General features: G+C 39.1%; 1 protein-coding gene across 1 annotated transcript; it reads right to left on the bottom strand.

Annotated features, from left to right (window-relative positions):
• Nucleotides 1-15,755: 15,755 nt before the first annotated feature.
• Nucleotides 15,756-23,460, bottom strand: LOC121386021 (beta-1,3-galactosyl-O-glycosyl-glycoprotein beta-1,6-N-acetylglucosaminyltransferase-like). Its single transcript, XM_041516817.1, has 3 exons — nt 23,433-23,460; nt 21,513-21,701; nt 15,756-16,054 (listed from the first exon to the last, which is right to left on the bottom strand). Exons 1-3 carry the CDS (start codon nt 23,458-23,460, stop codon nt 15,756-15,758), a joined length of 516 nt encoding a protein of 171 aa, XP_041372751.1.
• Nucleotides 23,461-26,333: the final 2,873 nt, after the last annotated feature.

Below are 26,333 nucleotides of genomic sequence, written 5' to 3'. Positions count from 1 at the left end.
GTGCCATTATAAGCAGCAAGGGTAATTGTAGGGTGTACACTACCAAATCAAATCCCATAGACGACAATAGTAACATATACGGCTAAAACTCCTACCTGCAACGTATCAACCGACATAAACGCCACGGATATAAATACTACCACCCCTTACACTTAAAGTGAATCAGAAAAAAATGGGGGTCAAGCTGCTCGTTTCTGAGATAACGGGTAGCGTCTATGACTACCCTAGTTTCGCACAAAATTTGAGTACTTTTTTTTACAGGTACCCCATACATGTTTCAAGCACAAGGCTACTTGACACATTGGTACTAGATGAAATAAAATTGCACATTTATTTTACCCAGATGAAACTATTATTTTTTACAACCAACACACTCACATTTATAACCAATCACAGGACTTGTGGTGTTCACTTCTCTATCAAAAGTTCGGTACACCTCGAACTTTGACCCAGCCGGAAGTTATTTGGTATAGTACTACCTGTAACACAGTGCCATCATAATCAGGAAGGGTAATTGTAACACAGTGCCATCATAAGCAGCAAGGGCTCGTTTATAAAGTTAAATGTTGTTTTGTTTAAAGACACCACTAGAGCAAATTCACTAATTATTCATCAGCTGTTCGATGTTAGACATTTGGTTATTCTGACAACCTACATGTGATTAGTATGCACATTTGTACAGCCATGACAGCACATACCACGGCTTTTGATATACTAGTACTGGGGCACAACCTGAGGCAGTGGAAGATCCAATCTGACAGAGTTGAAAATGAACATGAAAACCATGGTCGCCAGCAGGGCCAGTTGATGAAAAATCTGACTGGCCCTTCTCAAATTCAACTAGCCCTCAAATTATCACATTGAAATATAAGTGCATAAACAAATTCAAATGTTCTTGGTTGAATAATAACCATGTGCTCACCGTAGTGCGTTTGTCTGAAAACGAAACCGAATAATTCGCTAGTAACTTCATAATGAATAAATTTAAAATTCATATCAAAACATGTCATTAAGTTTTAAACCCATACCAACTCATATAACGTTTTTAAGAAAAAGAAACCCAGTATAAATAAAATATGTATCTATACAGATTAAATCTCATCTTTAAAACAGGGGTGAAGACAAAGTGCTAGAACAGCCAAGGTATACAGCTTGACTTGCATAGTCTCTGAAGTAAAATATAATGCAGTACAAAGACACTAAAGGTAGAACTGCGCGTTCTTTAGTAAATTTGTCTGTGACTGGCAGTCCTCTTTGTCGCGATGCAAGCGGGATGAAATCTCCAGTAAAAAGATTACCTCAAAAGTAGCTGTGCTCCTATAGACGTGGCACTAGATAGAGATCCATGGAATCACCCACTAGTTTGCTTCATTCTACGCTGCATCGTGCAGAGATATGGCCATGATCATATTTGGCGTTGTGTTGTTCAGATTACCTTGGACGTTCACTCAACTGCCTTGAAACCGTTATCATAACAGAAGATTCAACCTATGCGGTTTGGTGGTAATTTGTAAAGAATTTTCTTTTTAATCCACCCTGAACGTTATCCGCCCCCCCCCCCCCCCCCCCCCCCCCCCCCCCCACACACAAAACAAAGAAAAAAAGAAGAAGTTTTTTCAGATGGTATGAGTTTAAAACGTAATAAATTAATATGTTTTAATATATATTTTTTTTTAATCTTTATTCATTAAGAAGTTACATGCCAATCCATTTATTGCCTTTTGTTCAATTCCATAAACACTCAATTTATGAATATTGGTTTAAACTTGGTTCAATACGTTTAGGATGTTATCGACTAACAGAGACATTTTAAAGATTGTAATTACATATCAGATGTATTTTTCTGCATAAAATATTAATGGCTGTAATAAATTAAACGTGTTTCTGATCGTTCTAATAGTTGTACTAGGTTAAATTTCATTTTATTTCCTAAAATATACGTTTTCGTACGTACGAAATTATTTGAAGACAAAATTCAATTTGGGCTTCTTACAAATATTAAGACGTCCATAAACACATTGAATATACAGACACTGATATTCTAAACAAGAAAATATATTTAATATGTAATTTTAATCCTAGAAATATATTATTAGTCTGATACATCAAACAATGCAGAAAAGTCAGGAATGTCCCTTTAAGCAGGTATGCATGAAATATTATAAATAATATTTCTCACACTTTGATCATTGTTTCGTGGTGTACGGGCCTTCCTTACATGGCTTCATTAGGACTGCATGTCCGTCGCAAACTTTATATATATATATATATTCAAGAACAAAGGAGAAACCACACCTGTTCATAGTTTTATATTATCACTAAAAGCTCAAATAGAGACAATATGTATATATACTTTCCGAAGTAATCATACACAGATGTTCACAAAGTGTGAGACAGATGTAGATCATTTTGGTACGTACGTCCGTCACACTAAACATTGTCATGCATATGTCCAAACAAAATTTAGTAAACATGTTTATATATACTAAAAGGACATTTACCTGAACCTATCCCAGTATTCAACAATTTAGTTAAGAGTTAATGTTTGTTTTGTTTAACGACACCACTAGAGCACATTGATTAATTAATCATCGGGTATTGAATGTAAAACATTTGGTAATTCTGACACGTAGTCATCAGAGGAGACCCGCTATATTTTTTCTGATGCGGGTGTAGGTAATTTTTGGCATGCTTCCATCCGAGAACTGTTCAAGCTGAGGAGAACAAAACAAATCATCGAGGTGCATCATCCTGCGACGCAAGCACCTCAAGCGAGCACTCAACCGACGAAGCTAAATACCATCCCAGTTGAAGACATACAGTATATTGAGCTTGAATTTACACAGAATCGAGAACCAGTTAAATAGTTCTTGAACGTTGGGGGCTGTTCGTTGTCGCTGAACGCATCCCTATTTTACGTGGATGACAAGAACTGTATATTTTATTGCAGGGCTCGCGCTGTCGTTCGCCAATTGCGAAAAAAAAAAAATTTGCGAAAGATTTTTTCCCCCATCTGATTTTTAGAACCAAACATTTCTTCAACCAGTTTTGTTGTTAATAGTTATATTAGTTTGCACATTTTATATAACGAATAACCCGTTAGTTACTTCGTTTAGCACTTTAAAAAATAGTGTGTGTAACTATGTACTGTTATAATATGCCAAAGGTGTAAACGAATTGGTTAAAATCACTTCAAAAAGACACGAATCAAGCCAAATATTAGGTTTATTACAACTGACATAATATCTTTAAGGGAAGTTATAAATTACATATTATTCACGCTCCATTGGTGTATACCTATTATACACAAACGCACGAGCACACACACACACACACACACACACACACACACACACACAAAACACACACACACACACACACACACACACACACACACACACAGACAAACAGACAGGCAGACGAAGAAGGGAGATATCACACACATATACCAGTGCTCAGAACGTATTTTTATGAAAGAAGAACCGGGATATCATCATGTGGGATGCTACACAAGTACAACTTATAAATATAAGTGAAAGTCAACATTAATGTATCGCCATAGCTGGGATATAGCTAAATATTCACACGCAAACACAGTTACATACCATATACACATACAGGTACGCATGAACACACATCCATCCGAGACAGGACGTAGCCCAGTGGTAAATAGTTCGCCTGATACGCGATCTGTCTAGGATCGATCCCCGTCGGTGGACCCATTGGACTATTTATCATTCCAGCCAGTGCGTCACGAGTTATTTATCAAAGACCGTGGTATGTGCTATCCAGTCTATGGAATAGTGCATACAAACGATCCCTTGCTACTAATGTGGGAAAAATGTAGCGGGTTTCCTCTCTAAAAGTCTAGCCGATGAATAATCAATCAATTAATATGTTCTTGTGGTGTCGTTGAAACAACACAACCTTTAATCCATCCATCGACCCATCCATACGTACGTACGTAACTACGTACCAACCAGCCACATACCTGCCTACATCCATTCATCCATACAGACATGCATATACATAGATAGTAGATACACGCACACACATACATGCACATACAAAGTATATACATATTTACCCACCATATTTCATACTATTTCCTATGATATGCCATTCATGAATCACTGGTTGGAATAGGAAAACTCAAGTATTCCATTGTATTCCATTTCAAACGAACGGATTGTAACCTAGCGAAAATCCCACTCGTTTGGGCAGGCACAACTTCAAAATGTCCACATGCCTTTAAATGGTGTAACCAGTGACCCACGTATGGTATATCAAATATTTTGTATGTGCCGTCCTTTCTTTGGGAAAGTGCATATAAAGGACCTTTTGCTGCTAATGGAAAAATGTGACAGGTTTCCTCTCAAGACTACATGTCAGAATTGTGTGACGGACGTACGTGTCCGATTTAAATGAATTAACTTTAACATAAAATCAATACTGGTCTAGAAAGTGTGGAATGGTAGTCCATAGACGTGTGACGGACGTACATGCAGAATGAGTTAAAAGTCAGTGTCATCAACATATTGTGAAAATTCTGTGAATCGTTTGCACTCACGTTATTAATTCCTATTTCTACATACAGTCTGAACATCAGGGGAAAACATCACTGCATGTTCGCATTTTAATATAGTAACTGGACCTAACTGATACATGTAAAATATTGCGACGGGTCTACATAAAATGTGTGACGGACGTACGTGTCCGATTTAAATGAATTAACTTTAACATAAAATCAATACTGGTCTACCCAAAAACTCATAATTAGAATTTAATCGAGAAATAGAATAACAATTGAGGAACAAACAAGAATAAGGAAGATAACGTTTCCTCCCCCTCCCCCCCCCCCCCCCCCCCCCCCCCCCCCCCCCCCCCCCCCCCCCCCCCCCCCCCCCCCCCCCCCATCCTCCCACCTCCCAACAACTCACCTTTAGAGCATATTGATTAATAAATAATTATCGGCAATTGGATGTCAAACATTTGATAATTCAAATACAATCTTCGGAGGATTTTTTTTACATATCCCATGATCCATCCTGCCGACATGACAGCAGATACCATGAACTTTAATATACATCGTGAGGGATTGGTTGGAATGGGAAAACTAGGGATCCTCGGAGTGGGGTGTTTCCAATTGTATGACTTGAGAACATCAACCGAGCCATCAACTAGATCCCTGTGTTGATGCTATTATTTGCACACGTTTTGTTTTTATTATCTATAGGAACGGGACGTAGCCCAGGGGTAAAACGTTCGCTTGATGCGCGGTCGGACTAGGATCGATCCCCGACGGTGGACCCATTGGGTTATTTCTCGTTCCAGCCAGTGTTCCGCAACAGGTGTAACAAAGGCCGTGGTATGTACTACCCTGTCTGTGGGATGGTGTATATAAAAGATCCCTTGCTGCTAATCAAAAAGAGTAGCCCACGAAGTGGCGACAGCGGGTTTCCTCTCTCGATATCTGTGTGGTCCTTAACCATATGTCTGACGCCATATAACCGTAAATAAAATGTTTTGAGTGGGTCGATAAATAAAATAAAACATTCCTTCCTTTCTTTTATCTATATTTTCTTAATCCCTCTTTTCTTTGAATCACAATCTTAGGGCGAATTTGCAAAAGACTCTTTCTGTTTTACTTGCATGTGACTACACACATTTACAATCCTTAAGAACAACAGGCTTTCTGTCGCTATCAGAACTGCAAGTGCTAGATGCCTAGGGTCTTTGTGCGACCAGGGTGGAACCAGAGCTGTTCGATTAGAAAACCTAACGGGAATATCAGTCTAATTACAATTAGCTCCGCTGGTTAATTACTATTACCTGTGGATCTAACAGCACCCGTTGGAGTTCTTGTTCATGTTCATTTGGTGTATCTAACACACCATAAAGCAACATAATTATATATATGGGTGCTTTGATTACACACCATGTGCTAATATTTTTGGACCAACCATATGCCAGATTTCCATGACCAATGAGACAACTTTGCTAGACCACTTAAGAGCGCGCAGTTAATTCTGAAGTCAAGAAGCTCGTTGAAGAGTTCGCCCACCATTCCAATGTAAGGTACATTGTATTCAGGCAAGACACAAATGTGAACAATATTATTGGGTTTAGTTATTAAACTGTTTGCCGTCTCTACCAGAGACGCGTATATCATGAGAAAATCCACTACAAGAAGAGGAAACGTTTACTAACGATGACACAGACTGGTGAAGCTATTTCTACTTTAAAGGGAATATCGCGAGATTGTTGTCATTGTAACATATTTACGACTAACATACTTACAACTTTTTGATGATTAATATTACACAGTAAATACATATTCTTGTTTAGAATATTGGTGTTATATATATATATATATATATATATATATATATATATATATATATATATATATATATATATATATATATATATATATACTGAACAAACATTGAAAACGCACCACCAATAAATATTTGGATTTCCAAAAAAATACCTGAGCAATAAATGTTTTTGTTGTGAACAGGAATTGATGGATGCTTGATTATGACTTCAAACGAAAAGGATGCACAATCATTGATTAGTTTTAATTCATGTACATATGAAAGACACGTGGGGTCACAATGAAAAGTCAATAGCGCGTATGACCACCATCTGCAGGAACACTAGCCATGCAACGTCTTCTCATTGACCCGATAAGTCTGCGGTAGTAAATGGCATTCATTCTGCCACGGCAAACATGAAGTGGTTTACGATGATAACTGATCCAGACCCACACCATGACACTCCCTCCACCCCATCAATCCGTCTGGACAAGGAAGTCATCGTGGTAAAGTTTTCCACGCCTACCCACACCCGCAACCGACCATCAGCATTCCTTAAATGGAAATGGGATTCGTCAGAGAATAGCATACCATGCCAACGTTGTAATCTCTAATGACGATACCTTCCTGCGAAACGTCAGCACGCATTTCGATGTTGATCAGTCAGGTTAGGCCCAGCATGTGGTCGTTGAGCACGCAGCCAAGCAGATTTAAGATGGCGCTGATAACCCTCGTCGGCCTCGAACAGTTGGTGCAGTCCTGGCAGCTGGTAGCGTTCGATCACGAATATGGAGGCGAACAATATAGCGATCTTGTCGTGGTGTCGTCGGTGGATCATGTCTGCTGGTATCTCCTTTGGAGTCTAGTGATTGTTGAATGGTGTCATCCAAACCGCTATGCGATGACTCTACTCGAAATGCCGACTTGAAGCATGCCTAAGACACGTTCACGTTACTCAGCTGTCAATCTTGCCATCACTTGTTTAACGTTCCCTCAAAGACTACTTCATAAATGAAAGTGACTTTTCAGAGACCATCTTTTATAGCCTCAATTAGCATGATTTGCACATTCAATTTACGTTTTTCATGCTATGTATGCAATATATTGTGTTTTGGTGTTGTGTTTCATGACGTGTTCAGGCAATCGTTTTGTTTTTATGTTGTTTGCCTTCATACATGGTCTATAAGGTAGCACGGTACTTATTCATTGATATTTTTAAAGCTGATATATGCCCGATTCACATTTGTTATCATCAACTGGTAGTGCGTTTTCAATGTTGTTCAGTATATTACGAAGGAAAATAAAAATAAATGCGTATGGTCACTCTTCCTCAATCACAAACAGCTGCAGCCTTTTCTGCTATTTATATTTGCACAAGAATATATTTTTAATATTATTTTTTAATTTTTTTATGGCTATTGTTTATTTTTGGTATCAAAACAATTTATTTGAAAATATCAATGTGCGGGAGTGAACACAAAAACGTCGTAGATAGCCAACAACAAAAAACCCATGCGTGTGTGATTACCGATTTTATGGAATACATTAGAATGTATTTTCCTCTACCAAACAGCTGCAATTTCTTTTTTTTTATTAGGAATCGTTTAATGACCATTGTTTAGGTATGGTGCAACAGTCAAGTAGAATCAATAGACAAAGGCACGTGTGTTAAGAACAGAGCCAGTTCTGGGATATCCAGATTATTCTTTGCCTTTTGAAGTACACACTGATGTTTATGCTGAGGGTCCTGGGGCTATTTTATATCAAACACAGCTTGGGGGTAAGCGTGTTATTGTCTATGCTAGTAGAGGGTTAAGCAAGGCAGAGCGTAATTACCCAGCCCATAAGTTGGAATTTCTGGCACTGAAATGGGCAGTGACCGAGAAATATCACGACTATCTTTATGGTCATACTTTTACTGTTCTGACTGACAACAACCCTCTAACCTATGCACTTACCACGGATAAGCATGATGCCACCGGACACAGATGGTTAGCTGCCTTGTCTGCATACGATTTCAGTATCAAGTATATACCAGGAAAGGTCAACACAGATGGAGATGTGTTGTCTCGACTGCCAGCAGAGCATCAGGAGGATAAACTGGAGACAATTTCAGCGGAGTCCATCAAGGCTATATCTTTGGGTATGCAGGTACCACGTTTGGTGGAAAGTCTGTGTTTATCTTCAGCTGTGTTGGCACAGACCAGAGATCCAGTTATTGGTTCTATTCTGAGAGATATTACTCAAGAAATTAGACCAAAAAGGAATGACTTCTCTTCAACAGAACGATCTGCTCTTTTAAAAGAGTTTGATCATGTGTTCCTGTATCGAGGTGTTCTTCACAGGAAAACCACACTGAATGGATGTGAGAAGAGACAGTTGGTTCTTCCTTCTTCTTTCGTGGAGACTGTTCTTCATGGCCTACACAATGACACTGGACACTTGGGGAAAGAGAGAACAATAGCACTTGTTAGAGACAGGTTCTACTTTCCAGGTATGGTGAAAGCCATAGATACATGGATCAGTGGTTGCAACAAATGTTTACGACAAAAAGCTCCAACCAACATCAGAGCCCCTCTGGTAAATATGCGAACGAGTCAACCGATGGAATTGCTGTGCATGGATTATCTGACTCTGGAGTCATCGAAAAGTGGTTTCCAAAATATTTTCGTTATCACCGATCATTTTACCAGATATGCACAGGCTTTTCCAACGAAGAACCAGACTGCCAAGACAACAGCTGAAGTTTTATTTGACCAGTTCATTGTGCAATATGGTTTTCCACAGCGGATTCACACAGACCAGGGTGCCAATTTACAAAGTGGCTTAATGAAAGAACTTTATCACATAGCTGGAATAGACAAGTCCAAGACAACACCATACCACCCAATGGGAAATGGCATGTGTGAAAGGTTTATTCGTACACTGCTAGATATGTTGGGAACTTTGACTCCAGACAAAAAACAACAACTGGAAATCACATTGGTCCATGCCTATAACAGTACTCGACATGAGTCCACAGGAACCTCACCTTTCTTTTTAATGTTTGGTAGATATCCTCGTTTACCATTGGACATTGCTCTTGGCCTGGATAGCAATGATGATCATCAGAATTATACTGACTTCATCAAGTCCCTACGGAAACGCCTGGAAGATTCATACCGCCTAGCCAGTCAAGCTGCTAATCAGAACCGAACTCAGCAGAAGAAGCAGTATGATTCCAGGGTTCGTGGGGCTGTTATCCAGGTTGGGGATAGGGTGTTGGTTCGTACACTTGATTTTGATGGGAAACACAAGCTGGCAGATAGATGGGAGGAAGATGTCTATGTAGTCCATAAGCAACCAAGTTCTGATGTTCCAGTCTTCACTGTGAAGAAAGAGAAAGGACAAGGAAAGGCAAGAACTCTACATAGAAATCTGTTACTTCCAGTAGGGTCACTGCCAATTCCCATCAAAGAGACTGATAAACCCGTTCCAGCACAGAGGAAGACATTAGGTCCCAGGAAAGTACAAATTCCTACAGATCATAAAGATGGATCAGCCCCATCTGAAGATGACTCGTCGAGTGATGAATCTGAGGAATTTCAGGAGACAGGTCTGGAGGTAGTATCTGCAGATTTTGGTACTCATATAGCTACCAAAGAAGTACTTGCAGAGGAGACCTTACAGGAGGTTACCACTTTAGTTCCGGATGAGTTAGCCCTGGAACTTGAACAGGCTCCTGCACAGGAAGAACCTTCAGCTGCAGATGAGGTCCTGGAGGATGCTGTTGCATTTGAAGATCCCTCTGTGACTGAAGAAACAGAAGTAAAGCAGATCACACCGGTTACAGTTCCAAGAAGGTCAACGAGACCTAGGAAATCACCTGACTGGTACCGGTCAGGTGAGTTCTCCATGACTACGCAAGTACTGAGGGATGGCAGGCCAAACTGGAAAGAAAAGGCAACTTTTCTGACTTCTCTAGCTGCTACAGGCGTTCTTGACAGTATGCCAGACAATGCTTGTCAAGCATTACTTGCTATAGTAATGGAGAACTCGGGGGCATGTAAACAACGAGGACGTTATTTCACTTTGTGTGTGTGTGGGGGGGGGGGGGGGGGGGGAGAATGTAACCAGGTGAATGTTTTGTGATTTTAAGATATTGCACTGCATTGTACAAAATACACACATACACTGGGTTTTAATTAAGGGTCAATACTTTAGGGCAGTTAGTGTAGCTTGTTTCATGTTTAGAATACTGACCTTTGACACTGACCAGTACTCACCTACTGACTGATATGTTTAAGCCAACAGGTGACTAATGATTTTTTGAAATTCACCTGACCAGAAAGGACATGCTTTTCATTCTCTGAAATAGACGCCATCTTGAAATCTTTGAGGTTAGTTTTCTTTATCTATTCTAATCTGCACTCTTTTTATTAACTTGCATAAAATTAAATGTAATTAATAAGCAATTATAATTTTATACACTAAAGCAATTAAATATAATTTATTTAGATTACATATTTTAGAATTATACATATACATTAATACTAGTGTTTAATCTATGAAGTAGTTATATTAATTTGGATTAAGATTTTATATAGGGGAATAAATGTAATAATTAGTTTATAATAAGGCGTGTAATGACGTAATTGCGTTTATTTGATATAGAGTATTATACTAGCTTAGCTTGTACTTAACAAATAGAAGAGTACTGTGTTTTCTATATTTTAGTATATCAGATATGGACGGTGATTTATAAGTATTTTATTTGTTTTATAGCTGCTGATATCTACATTTCCTTTTGACGACCTATGTTCTGTCGCCCTATCGTCCACAGCGAAAGGTATCCTATTGAGTATTGCTTTGGGTACATTCTTGTTTAAGACCCGTGCAGTATTCTTAATGCACGTCCAGTTCATGTACTTGTAAACAGAAGCTTAGTTTTAATTATATGATATTGTAAATATTTATATTGTATAGCTTAACCTTAAATTGTGCTGAACTTTATGAAAAGAGATGTGGACTTTAGATTATTTATTAATTCTTTATTAATACATATTAGATAATATATAGTGTATTTATAGCATTCCTTGGTATGTATATTTGGATAAATAGTATATTTTCTTTAAATATACTGCAGAGATTTGTGTAGATTTTATGCTTTTGTGTATGATGTTGTTATTTATGTATTTTAATATTCCTGTTTTTATTTTTATAGGGTTTAAAACAACACCCTTCTTTCAAATAAAGAACCTTTACACACTGCGTCCGTCTTTGTGTTGAAATCCAGTGTAACATGTTTAATTAACTAACGAAAATACCCTTATATACCAAGTCACAATCTCCTAGGTGGTTCAGACGCCGAAATATGAGCAACTAATATTTTGTCATTGCTGCCATCTTTAAATTCAGGATGGCTAATAATTAGCCTGTCAGACTTCCTGGATCCATAATTTTGTTTTAATTAGCAAGCCAAAATATCCGTATATACCAAATACCAATCTCCTATGTGGTTCAGACGCCGAAATATGAACAACTGATATTTTGTGATGGTGTCCATTTTTATATTCGAAATGGCTGCTAACCAGCCTGTCAGAGTTCCTGGATACATTTTTCGAAAGTAGCAAATAAAAGTACATCTATATGCCAAATTCCAATCTCCTGTGTTGTTAACAAGGTGAAATATGAGCAATTGGTATTTTGTCATGGCAGCTATATTTAAATTCAAGATGGCTGCTAACCATCCTGTCAGACTTCTTGGATCCATCAATTTTTTTTACAAAATACCCATATATACGAAATTTCACACTTTCCATCTTTTTCACATATCTATCCCACTATTATTGCTGGCCTCTCTCTCTCTCTCTCTCTCTCTCTCTCTCTCTCTCTCTCTCTCTCTCTCTCTCTCTCTCTCTCTCTCTCTCTCTCTCTCTCTCTCTCTCCCTCTCTCTGTGCGTGTGTGTGTGTGTTTGTGTGTGCGTGTGTATAAGCGCGCGTGTGCTTTTGTGTGGCTTTTATGCGTGTATGTGTGTGTATCTTTGTTTTTGGTTAGTGTGTGTTATGTGTGTTTTTATGTGTGTGAATCTGTCTGTGTGTGTGCGTGCGTGTATATGTGTGTGTTTGTGTGTCTGTGTGTGCTTTATTATGTGTGTATGTGTGTGTTTGTGTGTGTGTGTGTGTGTGAGAGAGAGAGAGAGAGAGAGAGAGAGAGAGAGAGAGAGAGAGAGAGAGAGAGAGAGAGAGAGAGAGAGAATGTGCGTGCGTGTGTCTGTGTTTGTGTGTTTTTTGCACGTGTGTGTTATGTGTTTATTTTTATTTGTGTCTCTGGTTTGTATGTGTTTTTATGTGTATATGTGTTTTGTGCATGCGTTCGTGTGCGTTTGTGTGTGCGTTAGTGTGTGAGGGGTGTCTGTATGTCTGCGCGTGTCTGTCGGTCTGTCTGTGCGTGGTTGTGTGTATGTCTCTCTATGTGTGTGTGTGTGTGTGTGTGTGTGTGTGTGTGTGTGTGTGTTCTAGCTAGCAAATGTTACAATGACGCTGTGTCCAGCCTCCGTTTATTGCTGGCCTGCCCTAATTCGTTGCAAAACACCCCACGACAACACCAAACAAAAACCCAATAATAATAAAATGAAATGCTAACTTGTTTTCCTGTCACAATGTATACAGTGTTGCCGTAGATCTGGAGTTTCGTAAGAAACCTTTGACAATGGATCAATAGGTCATCGTTTAGTTTGGAGTCCACTAATTGTGCCTTGGAGTGGGTTACTCCTTGTCGTATAGTCTGAGAGCCAGAGGAAGGAAGGAAGGAAGGAACTGTTTTACATAATGAGACACTCAACACATTTTTTTACGGTTTGGTAATTTTGATATAGTCTTAGATAGAAAACCTGCTACATTTTTCCATTAGTAGCTAGGTATCTTTTATATGCACCATTCCACAGACAGGATAGCACCACGGCCTTTGATATACCAGTCGTGGAGCACTGGCTCGGACGAGATATAACCTAAATGGCAGATGTATGGACGCATGAACGAATAGACGGACGAACGGTTGGACGAATGGATTGGTTCTTTACAAAATGTGTGATTTAATTGAATAAAGGAAGGAAGGAAGTTTGTATAGGTAGATGGATGGGAAGATGACAAAATGAGCGCATAGATGGGTCAGTGGGTTAAAATTTGTTTTAATGACACCACTAGAGCACACTGATTTTTTAATCATCGGCCACAGGATGTCAAACGTTTAGTAATTCTGACATATCATCTCAGAGGAAACCATCATTTTCTCAAGCAGAATGGAAGGAAATGTTTTATTTAACGACCCACTCAACACATTGTATTTACGGTTATATGGCGTCAGACATATGTTTAAGGACCACACAGATATTGCGAGAGGACACCCGCTGTCGTCACTTCATGGCTACTCTTTTCGATTAGCAGCAAGGTACCTTTTATATGCACCATACCACAGACAGGGTAGTACATACCACGATCTTTGTTATACCAGTTGAATACACTGGCTGGAACGAGACATAGCCCGAATTGTGGACGGACTGCGCACGAAGCGACGCCTTACCACTGGGCTACGTCCCGCCCTGAGCACCAGAGGAACACACTGCAATGTTTCCCTACAACATCCGACTCCCCATGATTCTGTGCATTGTATGATGCATACAGAATTGTTCGATTACATGCCACGACTAACCTAAAATTAAAATTCTTTATTGGTTTAAGTTTTTACAGCTCACCGGCATTATACAAACATAAACATATTATAAACAAGCATTTTAAATCTATTGCTAAAGCAATTCATAAATATTCCCTACAAATGATTCATATTGCCTAACTTCAAGGGCCATAACTCCGTACAAAATTGTAAATTGTCATGAAAGGCAAAGTTGATCGGTAACTGTATATGGTAAGGTATGCAAACAATTTCACCTCAATATATTGAGGTATTGCGAACAAAACGCCCAGAAAACTATATGTAGGACAGACAGACAGACATAACAAAAGTCAGACTGACGGATGGGTGGACAGAATGTTGGGAGACGAAAGCTATAGGTCCCTCCAGTTGATTCGGCAGGGAATGTACATACATACCGGATTTTCGGGGAACCGTGTAGGACGGGGATGAAATGTAAAGTTTTCTTTGTATAACAAAACCACTAGAACACATTTACATACTAACCATAGGCTAGAGAGGGAACCCGCTACTTTCTTCCCTTTCTACTCGTTTTCCCCATTAGTAGCAAGGAATCTTTTATATGCACCATCCCACAGCCAGGATAACATAGCCTTTTATATACCAGTTGTGATGCGCATCAGGCGAGCACTTTACCACTGGACTACGTCTCGTCCCCTTTGGGGATAAAGCAGACACCATAAGCACCCACTACCCCGCCCCAGGAAACTATGTGCTCGCCACTACTAGCAGTATTTCAATTTAATTAAAATTAGCTCCACTATTACATATGGATCTAACAGCAGCCCGTTGTAGCTCATGTCCAGTTGACCTTTCATTCGACCAATCAAAACTTTACTTGCAAAATCATGCCAGTGATTTGAAAAGAATTTGAAAACATTCGGGATTATGCCGAGGGTATACGAAATGATTCGGGTATGCCCGGAAACTAATTGCAATATAAAATTTTATATAAAATTAGTTTCAAGACGAAAACCCCCCAATCTGTGATGGTATAGCCATAAAATCTGTTTATACTAGTATACAATCCAGGGTTTATTACTGCACTTTTCCCCTGTGTTTTTCAATGTTGAAATAGACCAACAAGTTCGCCTATTGCATAAATAGTCCCGCCCGATATTTTTAGAATTTGTATGCTCCCGAATAACGCTATAAAAGGCGAAGTGTAATTGGTCGATATTTAAATTGTTATTTATAGATGAAATGTCACCTGGACACGGGAGTCCACGCAATGCTGTTAGATTTACTGGTAGACCCAGTAGAGCTAATTTTAATCAGATTGGCAGTATTTGTACATTTACGGCTATCCAATGCACCAATCAACCAGCCAACATAGAAAACAAAATACATTTTTAAATTAAATTTATATTTTAAAAAAACAAGTCAGTTAATAAATGCATCCCGAAACAGTGGCGGATCCAGAAAATCAATTTGGAGGGGGGAGGGGGGTGGGGGGGGGGGGTGGGGGGGTGGGGGGGTGGGGCAGTGACATAATTGGGGGAGGTTTGGCGGAGATCATAAAAGAATTAAAATTTATATATAATAAAATTATAACTGTCGCAAAATTTAGAGACCCCCTCCCCTATATTCGCCTTTGCGAAATAAACAGATGGGAAATAAAATAAATTTTAAATTAACAAAATTGGTATTGAATAGCATCATAATCCATTAAGAATATATAAAAGCTGCATAAAAATATTCTCCTAAAATCCATATTCAGTCTCTATGTATTTGGAGATAATCAGTTATATTTTATTGGTTACAAAGTCCAGAGTTTTGTAGTAACTATTATCAAAGTTTGAAACACCTAAATATTCATCTCGTGTTCTGTTGTAATGCCATTCTTCGATACAATCCAAAGCGTAAGGTTGAAAATCCAGGTGAAATTTGTTGACAAAGAGTTCTTTCCTTTTCACCAACAAGGACACATCTCCGACCCCGAGAATGCACACACTTCTGACAAACTTGCCAGCGCATGGTAACTCTCCCCAGTTCGTAAATTTAAATATAGAGGGCTTGCTTTTTCCATCTGGGATCAATTTTACTGAAAAACAAATCAAGTAAAATAAAATTTAATTATATGTAATATATAAAAAAACAATGGACACATATACATGTATATCCATCCATGCATCAATCCACCATCCATCAAAACATCAATATATCCATGCACCAATCCATGCACCATCCATCCATGCATCAGTCCATCCAAGCATCGATCAATCAATGCATCCACCATCCATCCATGCATCAATCCATGCATCCATCCACCATCCATCCATGCATCAATCCATCGATGCATCCATCCGTCCATGCGTCAATCCATTCATGCATCAATTCATCCATGCATCAATCAATTCATGCATCCATCCACCATCCATTCATGCATCGAACCATCCATGCACCTATCCACCATTCATTCATGCATCAATCAACCCATGCATCAATCCGTCCATACGTCAATCAATCCATGCATCAATCCGTCCATGCGTCAATCCATCCATGCATCAATCAATCAATGCTTCAATCCATCCACCATCCATCCATCCATCCACCATCCATCCATGCAGCAATCCATCTATGCAGCAATCCATCTATGCATCAATCCATACATGCATCCATCCACCATCCATTCGTGCATAAATTCTTCCATGCATCAATCCTTCCACGCATCAATCCACCCATGCATCAATCCACCCACGCATGAATCCATCCATGCATTAATGAACCCACGCATCAATCCATCCATGCACCAATCAACCCATGCATCAACCAATCTATGCATCAATCGAACCATGCATCAATTCATCCATGCATCAATCAACCCATGCATCAACGAGCCCATCAATCAATCCATCCACGCATCAACCAACCCATGCATCAATCATCCCACGCATCAATCAATCCATGCATCAATCAACCCATGCATCAATCCATCCATGCATTAATCCATCCATGCATCAATACATCAATGCATCAATCAACCCATGCAAGGATCAACGCATGCATGAATTCATACATGCATCAATCCATCCATGCATCAGTCCATCCATGCATCAATCAACCCATGCACCAATCCATCCATGCATCAATCAACTCACGCATCAATCAATCCATGCATCAATCAACCCATGCATCAATCAACACATGCATCAATCAACCCATGCATCAATCCATCCATGCCTCAATCAACCCACGTATCAATCAACCCATACATCAACCCATCCATGCATCAATCAAACCATGCATCAATAATTCATGCATAAATCAACCAATGCATCAATCCATTCGTGCATCAATCCATCCATGCATCAATCCGTCCATGCATCAATCAACCCATGCAACAACAAACCCATTCATCAATCCATCCATGCATCAATCAACCCATGCATCAATCCATCCATGCATCAATCAACTCACGCATCAATCAACCCATGCATCAATCAACCCATACATTAATCAACCGATGCATCAATCCATCCATGCATCAATCCATGCATGCATCTATCAACCCATGCATCAATCAACCCATGCATCAATCAATCCATGCATCAATTCATCCATGCATCAATCAACCCATGCATCAATCAACGCATTCTTCAATCCATCCATGCATCAATCCATCCATGCATCAAACAAGCCATGTATCAATCCGTCCATGCATCAATCAACCCATGCATCAATCCGTCCATGCGTCAATCCATCCATGCATCAATCAATCAATGCTTCAATCCATCCACCATCCATCCATCCATCCATCCACCATCCATCCATCCATCCATCCACCATCCATCCATCAATCCACCATCCATCCATGCATCAATCCATCCAACACATATCCATGCATCAATCTATCCATGCATCAATCCATCCACCATATATCCAATCATCAATCTATCCATGCATCAATCCATCCAACATATATCCATGCATCAATCTATCCATGCATCAGTCCATCCACCATACATCCAAGCATCCACCATCCATGCATCATTCCACCCATGCATCAATCCATCCATGCATCAATCAACCCATGCATCAATGAGCCCATGCGTCAATCCATCCACGCATCAAACAACCCATGCATCAATCAACCCATGCATCAATCCATCCATGCATTAATCCATCCATGCACCAATACATCTATGCATCAACGCATGCATCAATTCATACATGCATCAATCAATCCATGCATCAGTCCATCCATGCATCAATCAACCCATGCACCAATCCATCCATGCATCAATCAACTCACGCATCAATCAATCCATGCATCAATCAACCCATGTATCAATCAACACATGCATCAATCAAGCCATGCATCAATCCATCCATGCATCAATCAACCCTCGTATCAATCAACCCATACATCAACCCGTCCATGCATCAATCAACCCATGCATCAATCAACCCATGCATCAATCAACCCATGCATCAAACCATTCGTGCATCAATCCATCCATGCATTAATCCATTCATGCACCAATCAACCCATGCAACAATCAACCCATTCATCAATCCATCCATGCATCAACCAACCCATGCATCAATCCATCCATGCATCAATCAACCCATACATCAATAAATCCATGCGTCAATCAACCCATGAATCAATCAACCCATGCATTAATCAACCGATGCATCAATCCATCCATGCATCAATCCATGCATGCATCTATCAACCCATGCATCAATCAACCCATGCATCAATCAACGCATGCATCAATTCATCCATGCATCAATCAACCCATGCATCAATCAACCCATGCATCAATGAAGCCATGTATCAATCCATCCATGCATCAATCCATCCATGCATCAGTCCATCCATGCATCGATCAACCCATGCACCAATCCATCCATGCATCAATCAACTCACGCATCAATCAACACATGCATGAATCAACCCATGCATCAATCCATCCATGCATCAATCAACCCAAGTATCAATCAACCCATACATCAACCCATCCATGCATCAATCAACCCATGCATCAATCAACCCATGCATCAATCCATTCGTGCATCAATCCATCCATGCATCAATCCATCCATGCACCAATCAACCCATGCAACAATCAACCCATTCATCAATCCATCCATGCATCAATCAACCCATGCATCAATCAATCCATGCATCAATCAACCCATGCATCAATCAACCCATGCATTAATCAACCGATGCATCAATCCAGCCATGCATCAATCCATCCATGCATCAATCCATGCATGCATCTATCAACCCATGCATTAATCAACCGATGCATCAATCCATCCATGCATCAATCCATGCATGCATCTATCAACCCATGCATCAATCAAACCACGTATCAATCCATGCATGAATTCATCCATGCACCAATCAACCCATGCATCAATCAACCCATGAATCAATCAACCCATGCATTAATCAACCGATGCATCAATCCATCCATGCATCAATCCATCCATGCATCAATCCATGCATGCATCTATCAACCCATGCATCAATCAACCCACGTATCAACCCATGTATCAATCCATCCATGCATCAATCAACCCATGCATCAATCAACCCGTGTATCAATCAACCCATGCATTAATCAACCGATGCATCAATCCAGCCATGCATCAATCCATCCATGCATCAATCCATGCATGCATCTATCAACCCATGCATCAATCAACCCACGTATCAACCCATGTATCAATCCATCCATGCATCAATCAACCCATGCATCAATCAACCCGTGTATCAATCAACCCATGCATTAATCAACTGATGCATCAATCCATCCATGCATCAATCCTTCCATGCATCAATCCATGCATGCATCTATGAACCCATGCATCAATCAACCCATGCATCAATCCATCCATGCATGAAACAACCCATGTATCAATCCGTCCATGCATCAATCAATATATCCATGTATCCATGCATGCATCAATCCATCCACCATACATCCATGCATCAATCCATCCATCATATATCCGTGTATTCATCCATCATATATCCGTGTATCCATCCACCATATATCAATCCAACCAGCCAGCTATCCACACACATATACATATACACACACGTAAACACACGCGCACACGCGCACACACACACACACACACACACATATATACACTCTCTCTCTCTCTCTCTCTCTCTCTCTCTCTCTCTCTCTCTCTCTCTCTCTCTCTCTCTCTCTCTCTCACACACACACACCCACACACACACACAAGCACACACTATGATTAGAAACTTGATCCCTTGAAGCTAATCGAAAAGAGTAGCCCATAAATTGGCGACGGTAGGTTTTCTCTCTCACTATGTGTGTGGTCCTTAACCATTTGTCTGACGCCATATAACCGTAAATAAAATGTGTTGAGTGCGTCGTTAAATAAAACATTTCTATCTTTTTTCCCATATAACTGTAAATAAAACATGTTGAGTGGGTCGTTAAATAAAACATTTCTTTCCTTGTTTAATTGTGAATGGCTCTGATAGGACTAGACAAAGTCATAGTATTAACGAGTGCTCGCGACAATATCGATGTGTTGGTTCAAGAATAAGAAGTTTGTTTTGTTTAACAACACCACTAGCGCACATTGATTTATTAGTCGTCGGCTATTGGATGTCAAGCATTTGGCATTTTTAAAATAGAGTCTTAGAGACTATTACGTGCCAATATCCAAAAGAGGTTCAGGCACGACCATCCTGGACCTGGTCTCTGATATCGCCAGGGGGCAGTTCCGGGACGTAGCACACGATATTTTATATGCACCATCCCACAGACAGGATGGCACATGCCACGGCCAGTGATATGCCAGTCGTGGTGAGAAATAACCCAATGCGCCCAACGACGGGATCGATCCTAAACTGTCCACGCATCAAGCGAGCGCTCTATTACTGGCCGACGTCCCGCTCGTATGTTATTTGAAGGCAAACACTGATATTTTCTTCCTGTTAGCAGCCGATACCAATTGATAAGGTGCATAACACGGAAACCACGATGCTGAGGTAACTTCAGGTGTCAAACGACTGGCTGCAATTTGGTAGATACTTGTATTCGCCTAATATTAAATGTATGCGATAAAATAAGATATGATGGAAACTTTATTTATTTCATTTTATTTATTTATTTATTTATTTTATTGTTTGTGTTTTGTTGGTTTTTTAAGATTTTGTTATTGTTTGTGTCGTTGTTTTTTATTGATTTTTTTTCTATTACTTTTCTTTTTTGTTTGTTGCTTGTTTGCTTGTTTGTTTGTTTGTTTGGGTGGGTTTTTTTTGTGTTTGTTTTTTTGGGGGTGGGGGGTGGGGGTGGGGGTGGGTGGGGTTTGGGGGGAGGGTTTACGTCCAATGTACAACAAATGTGACAAGATAGGGTATGACGGAAACCTGTCAAACTAAACGCAAGAGCTAGTCTTCTTCAAACACGTGACCACAGCTTGAAGTTCGCACTCGGACCAATTCGGGAGTTTCCGTGAACAACTATTATGAAATACAAAACATTAAGCTACCAAACCTTTGTACGACCCTGGCACACCAAGTTGTGGGTTGTGGTTGAGAGTGCTGAAGTAGGTCTCGTCTGGTATTTTAGTTTTCTTCACCCACTCAAGAATGTCCTTGGAAGTCTGGTTGTGAAGAAGATAATCCACATATCCCCGACTCGCCACGATGTGTACCGACCCTTTTATAGCGGTCTTTAAGATACCTGAAAAAAGAAAGGAATGATAATTAAGAAAGAAAACAAAACAAAAAGATGTATTAGAAAGCAATAATAAACTTCCTCTGGATGCCAGCTCAACAAATAATTGATTAAAATGTATTCTGCAACCACCGTTTCTATTATCAGAATATGATGAAGGACAAAGCAAAGTCATATTCCGCTACTAGCAGGATATGGCTTTTGACGTCACTTACTTAATCCCCTTCGTGCTGAGAAGCTCATACGGCTGTAACCACACGCATAGCTACATTACAAAATCGCTCATTTGACCTCTAGGTCATCGTACAATGTGGCTGAAATATCAGAAATAATAGCGTTCCCCCTTAATGTTTATGGTCTGCAGGATAAAGGGAATAACTAGTTGATAAACGTCGGACATCAGCTTTATGCTGTTCAGGCCGAATGAGCCTCGCGGAAAATCCCATTCTTATCTTCACAGGACAAACCCGATATCCGGTGTCATTAACTAGTTATTATAGTGGTATAAAAGGCAAAATGTTCAAATATATTGACACATTCCTTAATAATACTAAATAGTTTTAATATCTTAAAAAAATGACGAAGCTATAACAGTTTCTTATAAGGTCCGATATTATGAAACACCCTATATCGAGAAAGCATACGATAAGACGTGTAGGCATTGATGCATGTCCAATATATATATAATTGGTATAAAGGTCAAAATGTTCAAATATATTGTCACATTCCTTAATAATATGACTTTTTATGTCAACATTAATGGGACTTTGTCTCCTAAAACTGAAACAAATAACGGTATTCCACAGGGTTCTGTAATAGCTCCTACTCTGTTTAGTATTTTTATAAACGATATAAGTTCTTATTCTCTCAATCGAAATCAAGTTAATAAAATTAATAAAATAAAATTAAACATCCTATTAACAACTATAGGTCTATTTGCAGACGATACTGTCTTTTGGCGGGAAAGTTGCAAAATATCTTGCATGAAAACGGTCATTGAAAACGGCCTGAATAACCGTGAAGAATGCACAGAAAAAATGGGGTGCTAAAATGTCCCATTCCAAAATTTGCATAATATTTAAAATACTATTACTCCTTCCGTAGATAAACTAAATTAAATCGTGATGGTAGACAGATTTCACAAGTAAACAAGGTTAAATGTTCAGGAATATTAAGTTTAAAATTCATATTAATGAAGTAGTAACCAAGACGTTTATTTGCTTAACGACACCACAAGAGCACATTTATTTATTAATACTAAAAAAACTACCCACACACCCGTTTTTGGCCATTAAAAACCCTTATAGCATTAGGGAAGAATTAAGTAAAACAAACCACAAACCAAACCAAATCAAAACCAAACCAAACCAATACAGGCACGACGCAGCAGGAGGGGTTGAGGATCTCTAGCCATCCCCCCAATAATTCTGAATCAAAAATATTATTGATAGTAAATTTTAAAGCAGAGATGAATTTTACATGTAGAATGCAAATATTGCATTTCACTACATATTTTCAAAATTTTGACGGGGGGGGGTACACTCCAAAACACCTAAAAGCCTTGCTTTGCACCCTTGATCTCAGTCAGCCTCCCCAATGTCGACTTGCTTCCGTCGTGCCTGCAAACAACACAACCCACAACACAGCTAATAACACACACACACACACAGTCACACACACACACACACACAAAAACCACAACAACACAAAAAAACAACGCACACGCGATAAACAAACAATCACCCGAGTAGATGTTTGACCGCATTTTTTAGACATCTGGAATTCACGACACCCATATACTTAGTGGTGGTAGTGGTGGTGGTGGTGGTGGTGGTGGTGGTGGTGGTGTGTCTGTGTGTGTGTGTGTGTGTGTGTGTGTGTGTGTGTGTGTGTGTGTGTATGTGTGTGTGTGTGTGTGTGTAGTTTTGCCACTGTCCAACATCTCGTCCCTGTATTTACTACAAAACCCATTTGGTAAATTTATATTAGGTTAGTTTGAAGCGTTGTTTCGAGTTGCAGTCACGCGTTAAACATTCCTTTCTTCTATAGATACACAATGGGGCTGGGGTGTCACGCACTCTCCTTTCTTCCCTTACTGGCCACAAATTCCTTTCTTTTATTTTTATACCTAATAGTTTTTGCTTTGAAAGCAATGGGCTGGGTTGCACACACATTCTTTTCTTCTCCTTAACAAATATGCCTTCCTTTTCCTATTATCCGCTGATTATGTGGGTCGACAGTAGTGTGTGTGTGTGTGGGGGGGGGGGGGGGGGTCTATTGCGCCTCATGACCTACTTTTCGTGACCGTGACCTACTTTCCTGTGACCTTGACGTTACGGTCTAGTCACGTGACCCGGCCCCGTCCTACTTAGACCGGTCCCGACCTACTTAGATCGGTCCCGACCTACTTAGACTACTCCTGACCTACTTAGTCCGGCCCCGATCTGTCCTGCTAAGCAACGCCCGTGCTATGCTGTCTGTGGGAAGTGCAGGATCCCTTGCTACTCATGGGAAAGTGTAGCGGGTTTTCTTTCTAAATCTGTCAAAATTATGTTTGACATAAATCAAGGTGCTCTAGTGGTGTCGTTAAACACAACCACTTCTAAACAACAGTTTAGACAACAGTTTAATTAATTTATATTAGATTTTAGGGTACATATATATTCACGCTCATATATAAGGACATTTACGCTTTAAAACTGTCCCATGTGTACAGAGAAGATCTAAAACTAATATGCCTTTAGAGGTGTATTGTGATTTTGTTTTTAGTCAGTATTGGGATGTAACCTATTAAATATACAGGTAGTACTAAACCAAATAACTTCCGGCTGGGTCAAAGTTCGAGGTGCACCCAACTTTTGATAGAAGTCCTGTGATTGGTTATAAATGTGAGTGTGTTGGTTGTAAAAAAAAATAGTTTCATCTGGGCTAAAAATGTATGCAATTTTATTTCATCTAGTACCACTGAGTCAAGTAGCCTTGTGCTTGGAACATGTATGGGGTACCTGTAAACAAAAGTACTCAAATTTTGTGCGGAACTAGGGTAGTCATAGACGCTACCCATTATCTCAGAAATGAGCAGCTTGACACCCACTTTTTTGTGTTTCACTTTAAGTGTGAGGGGTGGTAGTATTTATATCCGTGGCGTTTATGTCGATTGATACGTTGCAGGTAGGAGTTTTAGCCACATATGTTACTATTGTCGTCTATGGGATTTGATTTGGTAGTATACACCCTATAGCACATATTCAGTGCATAATAAAAAATATGATGATTTCGTGATTTTATTTAATTAAACTATACTGGTTGATTAATTAGCTGTCACTGGACCACGCAAGTTCACAATGACCTTGACTTTGACACTAATCACTGTACATGGCTCTGAATGGAGTTTGAATCAAAGTTAGCACTGAGGAAAAGTTGGTTTTGGCCTATAATTCATACTGTAAATATGTCAATAATTTCTTTTTACATGGTATTTGACTTGCCATATACAACTGCTCTTAAATATGGTGTTATATATAGGCAACCTGAATTAAGATTTTAATAGCCATTTATTTTTATATTAAAAATAACATGTGTCAATAGTGGGTTAATGTCTTTAGTTTCCATTAACATAGTTAATTTTTCATGTATGAAATTCTGAAAACTCAAATTTGTAAAGAACTTGATTTTTATTGTCATTTTGACATATTTATAGGGTGCTAAGTTATATTTTAGACAAGTTTGTAGTTTTATGCAAAATGTAAAATAAATTTAATTTTTTTTTCACCAAAGACATAATTAAATTTGTTGTCACTATTGTGCCTTCTGTTCTTAGTTATACATAACAATAAACTTGTTAAACATACCTTTAGATCTCCAGATCAAATGTTTTTTTTAATAATCACTTAGTTTGCTCTCATGAAGACCATTTTAGGTTTATATTGGATTCAGAACCAATTTTTTTCAGATTTGATTATCTGCCTTGGAGTAAGTTGGTAATTTATTTTATTGTTAAAGCTGTATTACCCAATGTTACTAGCTAAATAAAATGCTGGATTACTGATTGTAGAAATACATCCAATATACGTATTGTATTGATCTGGATTAGAAAATAATGCAATAAAATAGATGTTCGGGTAATTATGTCATTTAAAAGTACTTTTTTAAAGTAATTAATCAAAAATAAATGTGTGAAAGCTGGATGATAAGTCCAGATATCACAAATATTAAAAGCTCCAACTACAGTAGGCTACAAATACAATATAGTCGGAAATATGGGTGGCTCCCAATGGTTTTGATGGTTCATTATGAAAATCAGGATTTGAAATTCCCACACCTGGTAACTTGAAGACGGCCACACCCTGCATACAGGATTTCCTCCCAACACTAATGTCCAGAACATTAAGTTATTACTTCATACAGGTACAGTCATGTTGGTGTTTCCTTCCTCAGACAGTGTGTTATTTTAATACTGATATTTCTTTGATGTACCTGTTCAGGTCTCCTAATCTAGGGGTCAGTCAAGTGCATGTGTTTTAATGGAATACTTTAAAGGAGTAGAGGTACTCTAACTACCTTTGTTGTGTCTACATATATACCTGAGTACACACACCAAACTGACAGCAAATATCTTCAGGAGTTTTATTTTAAAAC

This window comes from Gigantopelta aegis, chromosome 12, assembly GCF_016097555.1.
Source record: "Gigantopelta aegis isolate Gae_Host chromosome 12, Gae_host_genome, whole genome shotgun sequence".
Taxonomy (NCBI): Eukaryota; Metazoa; Mollusca; class Gastropoda; order Neomphalida; family Peltospiridae; genus Gigantopelta; species Gigantopelta aegis.
The sequence above is the reverse complement of the archived record's forward strand: the minus strand, read 5'-3'. Positions and strand labels throughout refer to the sequence as shown.

What these genes read in the sequence shown, in the direction of transcription:
- LOC121386021 (XM_041516817.1), bottom strand. Translation starts at nt 23,460, where the DNA reads ATGCGGTCAAACATCTACTCGGGTGATT. An exon ending in AAACATCTACTCGGGTGATT is followed by an intron (nt 21,702 to 23,432) that starts GTTTGTTTATCG and finishes TTCTTTTTTCAG; the next exon opens with GTATCTTAAAGACCGCTATA. An exon ending in TGTGCCAGGGTCGTACAAAG is followed by an intron (nt 16,055 to 21,512) that starts GTTTGGTAGCTT and finishes TTTGTTTTTCAG; the next exon opens with TAAAATTGATCCCAGATGGA.